We start from the raw sequence: 19,341 nt of genomic DNA on the forward strand, positions 1-19,341 counted from the left end.
CGGCGGTGATGGTGATGATGGTGGTTGTTGTTAGTAGTGGTGGTGGTGGTGGTAGTGGCGGTGGTGATGGCAGTGGTAGTGAGGATGATGGTGATGGTGATGGTGGTGGTGGTAGAGGCACTGATGATGGTGGTGATGGTTGTTGTGGTGGTAGTAGTGGTGGCGGTGGAGGTGGTGGTTGTATTAGTCGTGATGGCAGTGGTGGTAGTAGTAGTGGGGTAGTAGTGGCAGTGGTAGCAGAGGTGGTGGTGGTGGTGGTGGTGGTAGTGTTAGCAGCATTTGTTACTGATGGTGGCATCAGTGATAGCAAAGGAGTGGTGGTGTTGATGGTGATGGTCATGGTAATAGTGGAAGTAATATTTATGGTAGTGGTAGTGGTGGTGCTGTTTAGGATAAGGAAATCAGTTGAGGTAAATGTGATGGTAGTAGTAGTATCAGCGGTGTTGTTGTTATTGTTCTAATTTAGCCCCTTTCCATGGCAACCCTGATTGAATAGACCTTTGATCAAAGACATTCCATCCGTAACTATGTGGGCCTTTTCCGGGTGTTTCTGCTTTGTATTTTTTTGGTAGGGGGTGGGGGGAGTTTTTGGAGCTTTTTTTTTGTTTTGCTTTTACTATGAGTGAGAGTCAACTGCATTGTGCAATGCAACCTTCTGTTTCTGAGACAGAAGCAGGGTGGGATGGGGTGGGGGTGGTGGTGGGGGACGTGAGGCAGGTTTAACTACTATCTCTGGCAGATCCAGTGACTACATAATGATATAGCTAGGCTGTGATGTGGTGTGCGGTGATGAAGGTGATTGTTGTGAATGGTTGTGGTGGTGGTGGTGGTGGTAGCGGCAATGGCGACAGTGATAGCAGTGTCGGAAGTGGCGGTGGAGGCGGCAGTGGTAGTGGAGGCAGCAGTGACAGTGGAGGCGGTAGCAACGGTGAAGGTGATAGCGGCAGTGGAGGCGGTAGCGGCAGTGGAGGCGGTAGCGGCAGTGGAGGCGGTAGCGGCAGTGGCAAAGGTGGCGGAAGCAGTGGTGGAGGCGGCAGTGGTGGTGGAGGCGGTAGCAGCAGTGGAGGTGGTAGCAGCAGTGGAGGCCACAGTGGCAAAAGTGGCGGAAGCGGTGGTGGAGGTGGCAGCAGCGGTGGAGGCGGCAGCGGCGGTGAGGGCGGCAGCAGTGGTGGAGGCGGCAGCAGCAGTGGAGGCACAGCGGTGGAGGCGCACCGGCAGCAGCAGTAGTGGTGGTGGTGGTGGTGGATTTGGTGGTAGAGTGGGCAATCAGTTTCCCTGGGTTAAATATAGATATTGCTAGTGATGATGATGGTGATGATGATGGCAGCAGTCATGGTGATAGAAAGAGTAGTGAATGTTGATGTTGTTACTGTTGTGTTTTTAGTTCCAGCTAGGACAGCCCTGGTCAAGCACATCTATGACATTTGGTTGCTCGATCAGTTGAATAGCTTACTCATTGAGTTGCTCACTTCCAATTTTAATATAAGTCAACATATTTCCTAATTTAATCCTTGTTAAGAATTTTAAATTTTGACACATTCCACTCAACTTTATGACCAATTTCTTCCAAATTATTGCTTCAGTTACTCCGAAACTGATTGCAATTAGTTGAAGAGAAAAAATAACAACTTGAAAATGTACAATTCCATAATTTTTACTGTGAAATGTGAAATTTTAGCAATGTTCACCAACTCAGAAAAAGCAAAATATTCTGAGAATTATTCAACTTTTTGCACTGAAACCGATTCAAATATTTTAAAAATAGATCCTACATTTAGAATAAATAATTTCTTTTGTTATTTGGTATTCAAAAATCAACATTTTCACTAAAGCCGTACCTGTTAGAATTTTGAAAATTTCTTACATTCCATTCAGTTTTATGACCAATTCCTCCAGAATTATATAATTGGTTGCTCTAAAGCTAGCAGTAATAGTTTTAGAAAGATATTATGCACCTGTTAGACTAAAAATTTTCAAATTCTCACATAATTTCTATAGTACAAGAAGAAGCCATTGCACTGGTGAATGTTTGACCATTGTCATCCAACTGAGGAAGCATCGAATATCTTGTGAATTATTCATTGTTGCATGGAAACAAGTTAGATATTTTATTATTATTATATTCTATAATTTTAGGAATATATAAGTTTTAATTTTTAAAAAAATTTTAGATACAAATAGTTAATGTTTTTCAGTTCTATATTTAAGAGATGAGGAATTATGTATATTATTTACATTATTTACATTCAATGGATATTTGTCCTCATCTTCTTTGTTATTAACAAAACATTTCAGCTGATATACCCTCCAGCCTTCATCAGGTGTCTTGGGGAAAATTCGAACCTGGGTTCTCATTCCTAAGGTATTTTTTGATATCATTATTATTATTGAGTGAGAGAGCAGTGCATGCCATCAAAATGACACTGGGGTAAAATATATGAAGCCCAGTATACCCATAATGACTACCCATCTGATAAGGGTACACCAGGCACATGCATCACAACCATATGTGCACGACATGGTAATCTCATATCAAGAAAAACTGCGTATGACCTTGCAGGTGGAGGCCCAGTTAGAATTTTCTTCTGGTCGAGTAGCCCAACCTGCTCAAAAGGTCCCTGAATAAGGGTTGTTTAAGGGTGTTGAATGAAACACCCATGTTTCCAGAGGTGAATTATTCAAACCCCAAAGAATCCCTCTCCACGCATGGCTATGATGCTCCCCCACTACTTCTGCTCAGGATCGGAGATGCACACATTGTCAGCCACTAAGGGACATGGTCAACTGGTTATGGTCAAAAACTGACGAGCAGATCTGTGGTATTGAGCAGAATATTTGCTGTAGCCTATCTTTTATACCAAGACAAAACAATGTACATGATAACACTTCCAATCAGTTAAGATCAGAAGCCATGAGAGCCACTGTCTAGTACTGCATCAGGGCATAATAATAATAATTATTATTATTATTATTATTGTTGTTGTTGTTGTTGTTGTTGTTGTTGTTGTTGCTGCTTTTCAGGTCACTGCTTGGAATCGAATTCAGAATCTTGGGGTTAATAGCCCACGCTCTTAACCATGGGCATTTGGCATAGTGGTTAAGAGCGTGAGTTAATAACCCCAAGATTCTGAGTTCAATTCCAAGCAGTGATCTGAACAATAATAATAATAATAACATCGAAAGATACCTTAGAAATGAGAGCCCAGGTTCGAAATTTCCCCAAGACACCGGATGAAGGCTGGAGGGTATATCAACCGAAACATTGTTAACAACAAACAAGGTGAGGACAAATATCCGTCAAATGTAAATAATGTAAATAATGTTAATGTTTTTATTAATGCCATACTTGTATAGCAGTTGTACTGGTGTCACGTACAAAAGCATCCATGCTGCTGTCATGTATAAAGTGCTGGTGATGGTACCACATAAAAAGTACCCAGTACACTGTGTGAAGTGGTTGGCATTTGGAAAGGCATCCAGCTGTAGAACTGGCACTCCATTGCTTATGACGATGAAGGTTCTAGTTGGTCCAATCAATGGAACAGCCTGCTTGTGAAATTAACATGCATGTGGCCGAGCACTCCACAGACACGTGTACCTTTTAACGTAGTTCTTGGGGACGTTCAGCATGACACAGAGTGTGACAAGGCTGGCCCCTTTGAAATGCAGGTACAACTTATTTTTGCTAGGTGAGTGGACAGGAGCAATGTGAAATAAAGTGCTTTGCTCAAGGACACAAAGTGTCGCTAGGAATTGAACTCATGACCTTATGATTGTGAGCTGAATACTCTAACCACTAAGCCATGTGCCTTCACCTAGCTGTAGAAACCATGCTAGAACAGACCATAGGAGCCAGCTTGCCAGGTCCTGTCAAACTTATGCCAACAAGGAAAATAGACATAAAACTAGAAAAGCACTCAGAGAGTGCAGACCTCTGCCAAGATCATTTAAAGATAGATCCGTGAGTAAAATTACTAATAGAGAAACAAAAATAAACTTTGGAAACAGCAACGCCACCATAGGTTACGTGGAAACGATGAACGTGCTTTCAAGGGAGATAATTAAAAAACATAACATTGTAATACTTCATGTAAAGTAAATATAACAAATGAAAAATCCATCAAGAATCCATGAAAATTTCCGGATCACTACCAAAATTTCATCATCTGTTCCTTCTGTCTGTCATTACCAACTTCTCCTGCAAGTTTCATCAAATACCGTTCACAACTTTTTGAGTTATTTTGCACACAGATGGAAAGATGGATAAACCAATGCCGATGAAAACATAACCTCCTTCCTTGGTGGAGGTAATGATGATGAAGAGGATGACATAAAAATACTCGTTATTTAGCGAGTGTATGCATGGGCCCCAACTTAAAAAACTAAAGCATCAAATGAGCTAAAGAACATCAAATCTCTTTTAGAATTAGGCCGACTGTGAGAAGTAATTCTGCTTGGTAGTGTATACGACTCAAATAAAAAATGAAATCGTAGTTAATTCATACCTATTAAAAATTTATACCAAGAAACTGAGAATAAATGTTACTTGTCAGCTCAAATCAATAATAAATTGATCAAATTCAAATTAGATACTTGTGCCATGAGAGCCTTGATTAATTTAAATATATACAAAATTATCAAGTCCCCCACCATTAAAATCCATATAAAAAAAACTAAATACTTATATTAATTCAAACAATCCAGTTAAAATAAAAAACCTATTAAATATTAAAATTGCTACTAAAGAACCAGAAAATTTAGAAGATACTATAATTGATTCTGAGATGGGTGTGATTTTATTTGGAATGAACTGGTTTATTTGGAATAAATCTATTTAATATGTTGCTGTTATTGTTGTTGTGATCTAGGCTTAATAATGTTACTGGCATTGTTAATAATGTTAATTCAACCAATCTGAATATTATTAAAAATAAGACTGAGGACTTATGTACTCAGAAGTCCAAAGCCTCTCTCCTGGATTAGGACATGGCACAAAATAGAAGACATAATTTGGATATGCCTAGGCACAGGCGTGGCTGTGTGGTGAGAAGTTTGCTCCCCAAGTGACATGGCTGTGGGTTCAGTCTCATTGAGTAATGCCTTGGGCAAGTGCCTTCTACTATAGTCTCAGACCAACCAAAGCCTTGTGAGTGGATTTGGTAGATGGAAACTGAAAGAAGCCAAATACATGTGTGTGTGTGAGTGAGTGAGTGTGTGTGTGTGTGTGTGTGTGTGTGTGTGTGTGTGTGTGTGTGTGTGTGTGTGTGTGTGTGTGTGTGTGTGTGTGTGTATTTTCCTCTTCACCACTTGATAACCAGTGTTAACCTGCCTAAAACCAACCATCACTGGCTCTGTTGTACAAATGCCTCGTTTTCAAAAGCTCTGAAAATCTTCCACCAAACCTTAGTCACAATTTAAGTTATTAACACTAGCTTAATGATAACTAAGTTGTTTTACTAAATTCTTTGTTATATTTAAAATTAATTAAAAGGAACACAGAGCATCTCAACAGAAATATGGTAACAAAATGGTTGAAATATATAATAGAGAAACAATTCTTAACCCTTTTGATACCAATCTGCCTCTGGTTCTGTTGTGCAAATGTCTTGTTTTCAAATGTTCTGAATTAAAATCTTCCACCAAACCTTAGTCACAATTTATGTTCCTAACACTAGCTTAATGATAACTAAGTTATTTTACTAAAGTATTTGTTATATTTAAAATTAATTGAAAGAAGAACAGAGCATCTCAACAGAAATATGGTAACAAAAGGGTCAAAATATATAACCCTTTCGATACCAACCCACCTAAAACCACCTCTGGCTCTGTAGGACAAATGTCTGGTTTTCAAATGTTCTAAATTAAAATCTTCTGCCAAAACTTAGTCACAATTTATGTTCCTAACACTAGCTTAATGATAACTAAGTTATTTTACTAAATTCTTTCTTATATTTAAAATTAATTAAAAGAAACATAGAGCATCTCAAAATAAATATGGTAATGAAAGGGTTATTGTGTTTATGTTCCCGTAACATCATGGTTTGGCAAACGAGGCTGATAGAATAAGTACCAAGCTTAAAAAAATAAGCACTGGAACCAATTTGTTTGACAAAAATTCTTCAAGGTTATGCCCCAGCATGGCCACAGTCTAACGACTGAAACAAGTAAAAGTTAAAAGATAAAAAGATATAAAACCAGTTTATGAGAAGGTTAAATCGTTTTCAAAGCTGAACTGGTGAAAGAAGAATTAGAATGTGAACTGAATGATGCATTAAAACTGAACAATTGTAATCACAAGGATAGTTTGCATCAGTCATTGCTGTTTGGAAACTGAATGATAGGGGTCAGATTTGTGATGTTTGCATCACAAACACACAGCTCCGGGCTCAGCTCCACATTGTGACACATTGAGCAAGTGTTTAGCCCCAGGCAAACCAATGTGTTATGAGAAGAATTTGGTAGAGATAAGGAATAAGTTGGATGAAGCGGTTGTAAATTCAGTGGAGGTTAAGTGGAGGAAAAAAAAAAAAAAATATATATATATGGTTGCAGGCATCTGATAAGAAGCTTGCCTCCCTGCCACATGGTTCTGGGTTCAGTCCCACTGTGTGGTACCTTGGGCTTCTACTATAGCCTCAGGCTAACCACTAAAAACCTTGTGAGTGGATTTAGTAGAGGGAAACTGAAAGAAGCCCATCATAGATGTGTGTGTATGTATGTGTGTGTGTGTGTGTGTGTATTTATGTATGTATGTCTTTGTGTTTGTGTTTGTCACCCCATCTTCGCTTGACAATTGATGTTGGTGTGTTTACATCCTTGTAACTTAGCAGTTCAGCAAAAGAACTGATAGAATAAGTTCAAGGCTCACAAAGTATAAGTCCTGGGGTTGATTTCTTCGACAAAGAAAAATCCTTCAAAGTAGTGCTCCAGCATGGCCACAGTCAAATGACTGAAACAAGTAAAAAAGGAAAACAGGAAATGAATATATATACGTATACATACATATAAGTGTGTGTGTGCCTTTGTGTTTTGTTCCACCACCATTTAACAACTTGCGTTGGTTTGTTTACATCCCTATAACTTGGTAATTCAGCATATGAGACCAACAGAATAAGTCCCAGATTAAAAAAAAAAATATCAGCAAGGTTGATTTATTCGACTAAATCCTTTAAAATGGTGCCCCAGCTTGACCATAGTCCAATAAATGAAACAAAAAAAGTCAAAAATGAATACTCCAATACCCAGATATGATAAATTGGTTTCAAATTTTAACAGAAGGCCAGTAATTTTAAGGGATTACATTGACCCCAGTGTTTAACTGGTACAGGTCATCATCAACTTACGACCTATCTGACTTACGACCGATCAACCTTATGAGGGCTGATGTGCTGGCTCCCAGCAGCAATAATAAATAATCCAGGTGAAATCTAATGGGTTTAATTTCTTAGAAATGAACCCATCTACAGATGATGTCAGTGAACAAATGCTTTACCTATGTTTGGTTATCGGTCTCCACTGTGTTGGAACCTGTTGCGGAGACATTGAGGCAACTTCGTATTTGTTTATAAGACCACTTGAAACTCTGACATTTTTTACTAATGCCAGTATAATAGTATAATACAGAATGCTGTGTGTGACTTTTACCTGAGAATGTACCTTAAGAATGTAAAAATATAAAACAAAGCTATGTAGGGCTATAAAGGGAAAGTTTACGAAAATAAACAAAAGACGAAGGCAGGTGGAGTACAAACAAACAAATGTATTAGTATAGTGCTCAGGAATAGAAAAAGTCTTTTACGTTTCGAGCCTATGCTCTTCGACAGAAAGATACACAGAAAAAAACAAGGAGAGAAAAAAATGCGTGTAGGAGCTAAGGCTGACTTACAATCAAACTGACTTATGACCAGTCAGAATTAATTGTGGTCATAAGTCGACAACAACCTGTACTTATTTTATTGATATCGAGAGGATGAAAGGCAAAAATGACCCTGGTGACATTTGAACTCAGAACATAAAGCTGGAAGAAATATTGCTGAGTCTTTTTCTGGTACGCTAATGATTCTTCCAACTCACTGCTTTCCAATTATGATATATTATTACATAAATTAAAGTGTGAATAATACCTCAGCATAATTGATTTAAAACACTCATATTTAGAAATCAAAGAATCAAAAATATTACTTGTGATTAATATGCTTTTTGGACTTTACAAATATGAATGCCATTTGGAATTTTTTGTATTGCCTGCCATATTTTAATGTGTGGCATATATAGAAGATACCATTGTGACTGGAAGGACCAATGAAGGACATTTGAATAACTTGGGATTAATGTTTAAACAGTTACAAGATTATGGTTTAAAATGTCATAAAGAATAATGTGAATTTTTTTTACAAAGAAGTTAAATATCTCAACTATACCATGAGTGCATCTGAGGAAAAGATTATCTGGGAAGAATGGTGATGCTATTAATGGGAAGAATGATGAAGCTATTACAACATTAGTAATTCAAAAATTAAAAAAAAAGATTTGAATGAGGCATTTGTTTCAAAATTCCAATAATATTGCACATTCATGAAAAAAAATTTCAAATCTTTCAACACCTTTGTATAATTCAACAAAACGAAAAAAACAAAAAAGAAAAGCAAAAAAAAAGAAAGAAAGAGAAAGACAACACCATTCAAAATGATCACATGACTGTCAATGGAGTTTTAATGAGTTGAGATGATAAGTGATTGAGGCTACAGAACAAACACATTACAATGAAAATTTACCATCAATTTTTGCAGTAAATGTGTCTTTAGTTGGTGTTGGGGAAGTTCTGTAACAATGTGAAAATGAAGATCAATGTCTATTAGTCCATGCATCAAAAACACTGAATGCACTTCAATAACAATATTCACAAACAGATAAAAAGGGATTATCTGTTATAAAAATTCAATCAGTCCTTGTATGGATGACATTTTTAGTTAATCACCAATTACAAGGCACAAATACACATATTCTCTCTGCATAAAACTACATCGGTGCTTAAATATCAACAAGAGTGGTGTTGGGTTATGTTATGGGCATCATACAAATTACACAATTTGATATAAAGTTTCAAATTAACTTTACTCCTTTACTTGTTTCAGTCATTTGACTGTGGCCATGCTGGAGCACCGCCTTTAGTCGAGCAGATCAACCCCAGGACTTATTCTTTGTAAGCCTAGTACTTATTCTATCGGACTCTTTTGCCGAACTGCTAAGTTACGGGGACGTAAACACACCAGCGTCAGTTGTCAAGCGATGTTGGGGGGACAAACACAGACACACAAATGTATACACACACACATACGGTGCCAAACTTTGGTATCAAAACCTACCACTCACTGCGCCACGGAAGACGCTGCCAGCTGCCACCAATCAACAAAAAGGCTGGCCAGGCAGCAAAAACCCTGCGAGAATCAAGTCTGTTGGTTCGAGGAGCACAACTGTTCAACTCCATTCCGGTACATGTCAGAAATCTATCAGGATGCAGTGTGGAATCATTCAAATTGCAACTGGATAGATACTTAAGCACCATTAGAGATGAACCCCATCTCCCAGGATATACACAACGAGCACAAACTGACTCAAACTCGCTCCTACACATGTCAAATTTAAGCAGAGAATACAACCTGGCAACCACACCAGACTCTGAGGGTGGAGTCTTCGACTTGGCCTGAGCATGGACTCAAACCCAAATGAAATGAAATGAAATGAAATATATATATATACATATATACGACAGGCTTCTTTCAGTTTCCGTCTACCAAATCCACTCACAAGGCTTTGGCCGGCCCAAGGCTATAGTAGAAGACACTTGCCCAAGGTGCCATGCAGTGGGACTGAACCCAGAACCCTGTTGTTGATAAGCAAGCTACTTACCACACAGCCACTCCTACGCCTATGGAGCCTTCCAGTTGAGCCTGATTACTGTTTTGAAAAGTATAAACTACTTGGATTTAAAATATATCAAATTATTGGGTAAAGTCTTGGTGGAATGTTGCTTATTTGCCTTACAACTTGGCTCAGCCATGAAATTTTGTATCAATATTATTTGAATTAAGAAATTTGTCAACAAGGGGTTGCCAGAAAACTTAAATATTGAAGATGAACATCCAAGAGAATATTGGAAAAAGAGTGACTTATTAATTTTGTAGTTGAATTTTTTAAAGATTATGTATTCCTAAAATATTGCAAAATATAATTTTGTCTCCAATGTATATACAATCTGATATTGATGTGATACTAAAATCATATCTAGGATGTCAATCTGTTGCTGATGCTCTTGATAAAAAATATAGTGAATGGTCAAAAAAGAAAACAGATATTTGCACCTTTGCACCATTTTATTGAAAGAATCACCCAAGACAACTTTAAGCAGCTTTGCAGATAAATAGGCATTCAGAATTTGATATCAGCTGCTTTGCGATACAATTTGATCACTGAAGCAACATGCTTTGCTCAAACCCTCAAACAAGGAGTTTAAAAACCTTGCCATGGAAATTGATCATTGGTGGAGGAAGAACCAGACAATTTAACCTTTTAGCATTCGGCTTACTCTGTCAAATGTAATGATTATGTATTTATATTGTCTTGAATTAATCATAAATTATCTTGCGGTTTCAAGATTTCAATGATGTGATTATCTATTTTTATTACGAGATGTTGGATCTGGACAGTTTGAAAACAGAAGAAGCAGAATAATTTGGCCAGATCTGGCTGGATCTAGCTGGTTTAAATGCTAAAGGGTTAATCTGAAATTTGTCTTCACCTCCTTCAGCATAAGATAGGAACACATCAGATGATTACATTCCTTGTTATGGCTGTAAAACCATGATTAATTGAAGGACAAACATGCAGACCGTTCTAATAAAATATACATTGGACAAACAGTGATTATTAAAGATTAACAAGATAATGTGAAATGGATGGGTGGGATAATTTCGAGACCCTTAGCTTCCATAGTATACTTGATCAAAACAGATAAGGATCACTGGAAATGTTCAGAATCGGTTTCAATTGTAGAGTTGTGAAATATCATTGCCAAACAGATGCACATCGTATAAATTCATTGAATGGTTGTTGTGCCAAAATTATTCATGACTATCAATGCACCGTATGCTACTCAGTGTGTGTGGGTATATATGTATGTATGTATGTATGTATATGTATGTATGTATGTATGTATGTATGTATGTATGTATGTATATATGTATGTATGTATGTATGTATGTATGTATCTATCTATCTATCTATCTATATATATATATATAGAGAGAGAGAGAGAGATAGATAGAGAGATAGATGAACAGTCCAACTCATGGACTGTTCATCTATCTATACCCATGGAATACAGATGCTAAATGATGATGATGATAATATATACATTTATGTACATATACATACACACACATCCATCCATCCATCCATCTACACACACATACATACATACATACATACATACATACATACATACATACATACATACATACATACAAGCACGCATAATTTCCACATAAGCAGTGACGTAGACCGCTTCAACCTAAAACAAAATCAAGGCAGCAGAGGCTCTCAACATCAATCCAAAATGCCTTTGAATGTTGCATCACATCCCTTCGGCAACATCTTTTAACCACCAAGCATCAGAGTGCATCCCTTGACCAAGTTTACATACATGAGGCTGATAACATCATAAGACTTGGAAGGCTGCTCCTTCAGCAACACTCTTTGTCTGATAACCTAGAATACATGCCCAAAGAAGTCGCATGACGCACCTTTAGTCAAGCAAATCAACACCAGGACTTATTTTTTTGTAAGCCTAGTACTTATTCTAGCTGTCTCTTTTGCTGAACCGCTAAGTTTCAATTTATATAAATATATCAAATCATAGAAAAAGTACCCATATATTACACACACCAATTACATCATGCCCAGAAAGACTCAAAGTTGACTTCAGCAGGATTTAAACTCAGAACATCATACAGAAACACCTCACAGCTTATAAAGTATACTCCCATTACCCTTTATTGATCATTTTGTGCCACAATTTAGGCAAGTGCTTTCTTCCATAGCCTCAGTTTGGCCAATGCTTTGTGAGTGAAATTTGGTGGATGGGAATTTTGCAGAGCCTATAATATTACAACCTTTCTCTCTCTTTCTCTCTCTCTCTCTCTCTCTCTCTCTCTCTCTCACTCTCTCTCTCTCACACACACACACACACACACACACATTCACTCTCACACAGACAGTCTTTCTCTAACATACACCTCTCTCTCTCTCACACACACACACATATACTCCCACTTTCTCTCTCTCTCACTCACACAACTCTCTGTCTTACACACACACCCTCTCACACTCTCACACTCACATACTCCCACTCTCTCACACACTCTCTCTCTCCTTCCCACACACATACATATCTAGATATACATAGAAATGTGCGTGTGTGCGTGTGTGTGTGTGTGCGTGCGTATGTGTGTGTGAGTGTGTCAATGCATCAAATAAAAAAGACATTGTTGATTTACATCCATATACGCTAAACATGGACTTCCTATCAAAGAAAATTTCCCATTCCATAAATAGAAATCGGGAAATACCAGACTTAAGAGTCGAGTTGATATAATTGACACAAAAAAACCTTGAAGGCAATACTGCAACCTGCAAAACAACACAAAGAGTACTTAATCTTGGTATAGGAATTTTGAAATTAAATCTCGCAGGATTAGCAAGTGAATAACTTTGATTTCCATTCTTTTTAGGATCTCGTTATGTCTTGTGTAACTGAGTTTCAACCTCTCTAGCAGAAGACTATTCACTTTATAAACATCCATTTATGTGTAGTATGTGGCATTCCTTTGACAATAAGTGACCAAATGTGATTTATTTTACATCTCACAACATACGAGTTAATCAATTCAATGTATATAAATATTCTTAGTCTTGCTGTGAATATATTTTACGTTAAAACCGAACTTTAAGAGAGCATGCGAAGAGCAGCAGGACAACAATGGAATGAGAATCTTGTTATGTCCAGGACAACTGAGTTTATGAGCTCTCTTCCACAGAAGCATATTTACGTCATAAAAATTCCTTTACGTACAGTATGGGGTATTAATTTAACAAAAAGTTACCAAATGTAATTATATTTTGCAACACATAGTATGTAACTTAATCTGTTCAATGTATATGAATATTACTTGTCTTGCTGTGAAGATATTTTAGGTTAAGTGTAACTTTAAGAGCAAATGAGATAAACAACTGGTCAGGAATAATTTCAGTTTTCACACACCTATGTTCAGGCCCAGAGGAACTGATTCATACTAAATATATGGATTTCAAATTTTGGTACAAGGCCAGCAATTTTGAGGAGGAGTAAGTTGATGGGTAACCAGTAATAAAATCACAAGAAAAAATGTCATTGTAATAAAGTCACAATTGTGGCTAGGAAAAAGTTACAAGTAATTTATGGTGGCTGGTAATAAAGTCACAGGAAAAAATGTCACTATAAAAAAGTCACAATTTTGGTTATGTTTTTGAGGTTTCAATTTGAGATAATGAATTTCTTTATCATTTTCATGTCCAGTCTTCAATGCTTGCATGGGCCAGAAGAAATTATTTGAGGCAGATTTTTTTTATGGCCAAAAGCCCTTTCTTAAGTTCATGAAATTATACTTTTTGCAGATGCCTAAAGTTCTTTGAAATACAGTATGAAAAAAAATCTCTTAGTTATGCCATTATTGAACATCTCAGAAATAGACAAAAGCCATATTACTTTCAAGATACAAATTCTTAGTTTCCCCGTAATTTTCTTTAACTAAATGAATGTTTTAAACATTTATATATTGAATTATATTCTCACAAATATAAGATGGAAAGAACGCTTTGATTTTGAATTACATGTCTGCACTCAAAAGCATAGAATATTTTCCTTATAGACTGTGCTCTTTGAACTTTCTTATCATCTTACCAATTAAATGTTTTTTACAAATTCATCAGAAAGCATATTGTTTAAAAAAAAGCATATCTGATTATCTTTGATTGGTGTGAACATTCTTTAATATTCAACACATGACTGCAATTAAAAAGTGGGTTACTTGTAATTTTGGGTTGTGTCCCACTGTGTGGAACCATACACAAGTATCTTCTACTGTAGCCCCAAACTGACAAATCCCTTCTGAGCAAATTTGGTTGATGGAAAAAGAGCCCATGCAATATATATATATATATATATATATATATATATATATATATATTATATATATATATATATATATATATATGGATGTTGAGTTATAGGGCATATGTCAACAAACTACATATTCACCATGGCCTTAGAATAGCACACACGCAAATATCAAAAATGATACATTCAAGAGATACCCAAGAATTCATTAAAAACAGTCCCAATCACTGCTATAATCCCAAAATATTTACTTTTAGGTCACTTGACCATTTAACATCCTACTACTATCATAGCATTCCCACATTCTTCTTCTTCTTCTTCTTCTTCTTCTCTTCTTCTTCTTCTTCTTCTTCTTCTTCTTCTTCTTCTTCTTCTTCTTCCTTCTTCTTCTTCTTCTTCTTCTTCTTCTTCTTCTTCTTCTTCTTCTGCTATATATATATATATATATATATATATATGTATGTATGTATGTATGCATAAAGGAAACATTCTATATATATACATGTGTGTGTGTGTGTACATATTTATGTATATATATATGTGTGTGTGTGTATATATATATATATATATATAAAAACTTACTTGGAGAACAGAAAAGAAACGAAACGACGCGAGGGCGCTCAGTCATGCAATACGTTTTCGTTTCTTGTTGAGTTCTACGTCTATTTGTGGTGTCATGTACTCACATATATATATTTATATATGCATGTATATATACATGTAGATGTAGGTACGTACATATATATATGTATGCATATATTTTATTAATTTATTATATATATAAGTGAAACATTCTATGCTTTGAGTGCAGACGTGTAACTTTAAATCAAAGCAATCCTTCCATCTTATATTTGTGAGTATATAATTCAACATATAAATATTTAAAACATCCATTTACTTAAAAAATTACGGGGAAACTAAGAATTTGTATTCTTAAAATGATGCGGTTTTTCTCTATTTCCAAGATATTCAGTAATGGCATAACTAAGAGCTTTTCTTCATGCTGTGTTTTGAGGAACTTTAGGCAACTGTGAAAGCTGTAAGTAATTCCATGGCATTAAGTAGAAGAAAAAAAGTGGAACAAACTATGAAATATTACAGATGAGTTAACAAAATCTTTTGTTTGATTTTTGCTAATTTATTCATTTATTTTTTTATTCTTCTTCTTATTCAGTCACTGGATTACAGCCACGCTGGGGCACCATCTTGAAGGGTTTAGGTATCAAATTGAATCCAGAACATATTTCTTTAGTGTCAAGTAGTTATTATCAATCTCTTTTAGCCAAACAGGTGAGTTTCAAAGTCATAAACAAACCAAAACTGGTTGTCAAGCGAGTGGGGAGAGTACTATAATGACAAAGGCATTGCCAGCCTCCTCTGGCCCCTGTGCCGGTGGCACATAAAAAGCACCCACTACACTCACAGAGTGGTTGGCGTTAGGAAGGGCATCCAGCCATAGAAACACTGACAGATCAGACTGGAGCCTGGCGCAGCCTCCTGGCTTCCCAGACCCTAGTCGAACCGTCCAACCCATGCTAGCATGGAAAACGGATGTTAAACGATGATGATACATATATATATATGTTTATATATATAAATACATTAAAAGGCTTCCAAATAAAGAAGCAAGTGTTAGATACACAAGGGGTGGGGATAAATTCATGAAATGGAATGATAATTAAAAACGTTTACCATCTCAGTTAATCCTGTACTGCAGTTTCATCTTTTTAGCAAATGAGGTAAACGTTTTTAATTTTCATTCCATTTCATGAATTTATCCCCTTTTTGTGTATCTAGCACTCGCTTCTTTATTTGGAAGCCTTTTAATGTATTTATATATGAATAACGTATAGTCTAATGACTAATTCGTCTTTTGTGCTAGGTCACTGGTAATAAGAATTTATTTTTATTACCCTATTTACTATGTTTTAAATATATGTTTATATATATATATATATATACACATATAGGCGCAGGAGTGGCTGTGTGGTAAGTAGCTTGCTAACCAGCCACATGGTTCCGGGTTCAGTCCCACTGCGTGGCATCTTGGGCAGGTGTCTTCTGCTATAGCCCCGGGCCGACCAATGCCTTGTGAGTGGATTTGGTAGACGGAAACTGAAAGAAGCCTGTCGTATATATGTATATATATATATATGTGTGTGTGTGTGTTTGTGTGTCTGTGTTTGTCCCCCTAGCATTGCTTGACAACCGATGCTGGTGTGTTTACGTCCCCGTCACTTAGCGGTTCGGCAAAAGAGACCGATAGAATAAGTACTGGGCTTACAAAGAATAAGTCCCGGGGTCGATTTGTTCGACTAAAGGTGGTGCTCCAGCATGGCCGCAGTCAAAATGACTGAAACAAGTAAAAGAGTAAAAAGAGTAAAGAGTATATAAGTTCAGCAAAATTTAGATTCAGATGAATATGGTATTTAAGTTATAGGCACCAGAATTTGGTATGGTATTATCCATATAAATCAAATGGGTTGATTATAATCACCCCATTTGATTATATACACACACACACACACACATATATATATATATCTTTTGCCTTTTATTACCTCCACCTTAGTGAAGGTGGAGGCATTACGTTCATCGTGTTTGTTTGTTTGTTTGTGGACAAGATATCTCAAGAACTGCTGGATGGATTCGGATAAAACTTTCAGGTATGTTTCACCTTGTGAATGGCACAAACTGATTAGATTTAATAATAATAATAATAATAATAATAATAATAATAATAATAATAGATTTTGGGATCGATCCACTTCCAGACAAGAATTCTGGATTATTTTTTCTGTTTTTTTTTACTTAATTTTTAAGAGAGGTCGGGTTCATTTTTAGTATTCTCATTTGTTAAAGCAGTCAAGTTTATTTCAGATATTCTCATTTTAAAAATCATCTCCAGCTAATCGTTGAGAGGACGTTGGTGTTGCCTTGGCAGAGGTTTGCATTCTCCGAGTCCTCTTGTTATCATTATTATTATTACCTCCGCCTTAGCAAAGGACCAGGTGGTGTGAAACACTTCATCTTACATTGCTCTACAGTCACATCAACACCTGATGTTGGTACACCATACACCTATTCAAGCAACATCGATTTGATGGACAGAATGAGCTAACGCATAACACTAACAATTGATTCCTACAAACAAATCATTCATGCAGGTTGTTCAGAAAGAAATTGTTTCCAGTCAAAGAACCATTTTTCTTGTCCTCTGAGAAGTTACCCTCATATATTGTTTAAAACAGTTTACTTTATCCCCATCCGACTTAAAGTTTAGTGGGCTCAACCAGTCATTCAAGTCAGCACTAGAAGAAAAACGCCCTCATCACTGCATCACAACTGCTGTTCGTTTATTTGCATCCCCATAACTTACTGGTTTGATAAGAAGAAACTGATACAATAAGTACCAGGCTTATCAACATAAAAAAAGCACTAGGCAGTGTCTCATATTTTTGTTTGCCCACTCAGTTGTATCTATCAATTTATCTTTTTTTATTGTGTGTGTGTGTGTGTGTGTGTGTGTGTAGATAGATATAGATATATAGAGATTGTGATTTCTGCAATATATATATATATGTATATATATATATAATACACACACACACACATATATACATGTATGTATATGTGTATATTCATATCTATTATATAAAAGTCAATGTTTTTATATGTGTTCGTGTGTTACTTATACATTCGAAAACTGCTGCACTGATCCTAATGAAATTTGGAACACAAAATCCAAGCCTAGGAAGAAGGGTAATGCTGTGTATTTCATACAATTTCATAGACCAAAATTACTGAATAGATCCTTATGATATTTGGAACTTAGATTCAATGCATAAGGGCAGGTATAATGCATTATGTTATGTTTCGTTTGAATTTCACATGGCTTGAAGGAGGCAGAACCCCCATGAAAATTCATAAATTTTCGATGTTGATGAAATTTCAACCATAGGTAATTGACACACATCAAAAAGTATTCTCAAAGTTTCCACTTCTCATGAGGATTAGGGAGTTAATTTTAGTAATTTCTTTTATGATCCAAAACTAGGTCAAATGTACTGAATGGTTATTTACAAAATTTGCAAATTATATTCTATGCATAAGGGCCAAAACCCCCATGACAATTCATATATTTTTGCTGTTGATGAAATTTTAGCCATAGATATTAGACACAAATGAAGTAATATCTATAAAATTTCATCTTCTTACAAGTTAGAAAGACCCCTTTATGGGGACTTAACCACCCACAATTTAGTCATTTTATCTAAGCAAAGACGAATACAGTTGTACTCTTGGAAGTTATAGGGTCACCTGAGCATAAAAGATGAGCATTATTTGTAATTCAATGGTACAACAGTGTAACAGTTTGCTTTCACATACACTTACATTGTGATTTCTGCAATGTGGTACATAAATTGTCAAGTAAATGAGAGGCATCTTTGCCTCCACTGATTCAGTTTCAAAGTGTTGAATAAAGTTATTTGGTTGCAGACTTCCTTTCAGTCTTTTTATTATCACTGGGTCACACATAGTCCCTAGATGGTAACATTGATTTCAAGGCCTTCCCAGATGAGTGACTGGTTATTCAAAGACATTTATAGATTGTAAATTTATTCTGTCCAGTTACGTATCAGTATAGTGGTCATTTGCAAACTCCAGAGGTGACACTTTCATTTCTCCTTAGCCCTCACATCACGCAGTTGTTAATGTTTATTTCAGTTGGGTCACACCCTCCCAATTGCTATAGATCCATAATACATCTTACGGCTGTGCCTGTCACCTGTATGGTGAGGAATCCTACATTGGGAGTGGTAACGACTAGGGTAGGGTAACTGACTGCTTATTGTGATCATTCGTCTTTTGGTTTCCTGTGGCTTTGCTCTCTTTTACAAACCCAGTGAACATACATATATTTCCTATTTCAAAGATATTCAAACAATAGATATAAGACCCAAATTAAAAAGATTCTCAACAATTCAACTACTCTGGTTGACATTTAGACACCACCCCCAATAGGGGCCTTAACTCCCACATTTTAGAGCTTCATGATCTCCATTTTTCTGGAGCAAAATCATTTTAACAGGTTCTATAAGACTGGAATTTTGGAATCTGAGCATAAA

The 19,341-nt window shown here is 36.3% G+C and overlaps 1 protein-coding gene across 1 annotated transcript; it reads left to right on the top strand.

Moving 5' to 3' along the window:
* Positions 1-789: 789 nt before the first annotated feature.
* On the top strand, positions 790-17,433 carry LOC118765219 (glycine-rich cell wall structural protein 1.0-like). Its single transcript, XM_036506947.1, has 3 exons — positions 790-1,120; positions 15,387-15,502; positions 17,380-17,433. The coding sequence occupies exons 1-3, from the start codon at positions 790-792 to the stop codon at positions 17,431-17,433; spliced, it is 501 nt and encodes a 166-aa protein (XP_036362840.1).
* The last annotated feature ends 1,908 nt before the right edge of the window (positions 17,434-19,341 follow it).

The sequence above is a fragment of the Octopus sinensis genome, linkage group LG10, assembly GCF_006345805.1.
Source record: "Octopus sinensis linkage group LG10, ASM634580v1, whole genome shotgun sequence".
Lineage (NCBI taxonomy): Eukaryota > Metazoa > Mollusca > Cephalopoda > Octopoda > Octopodidae > Octopus > Octopus sinensis.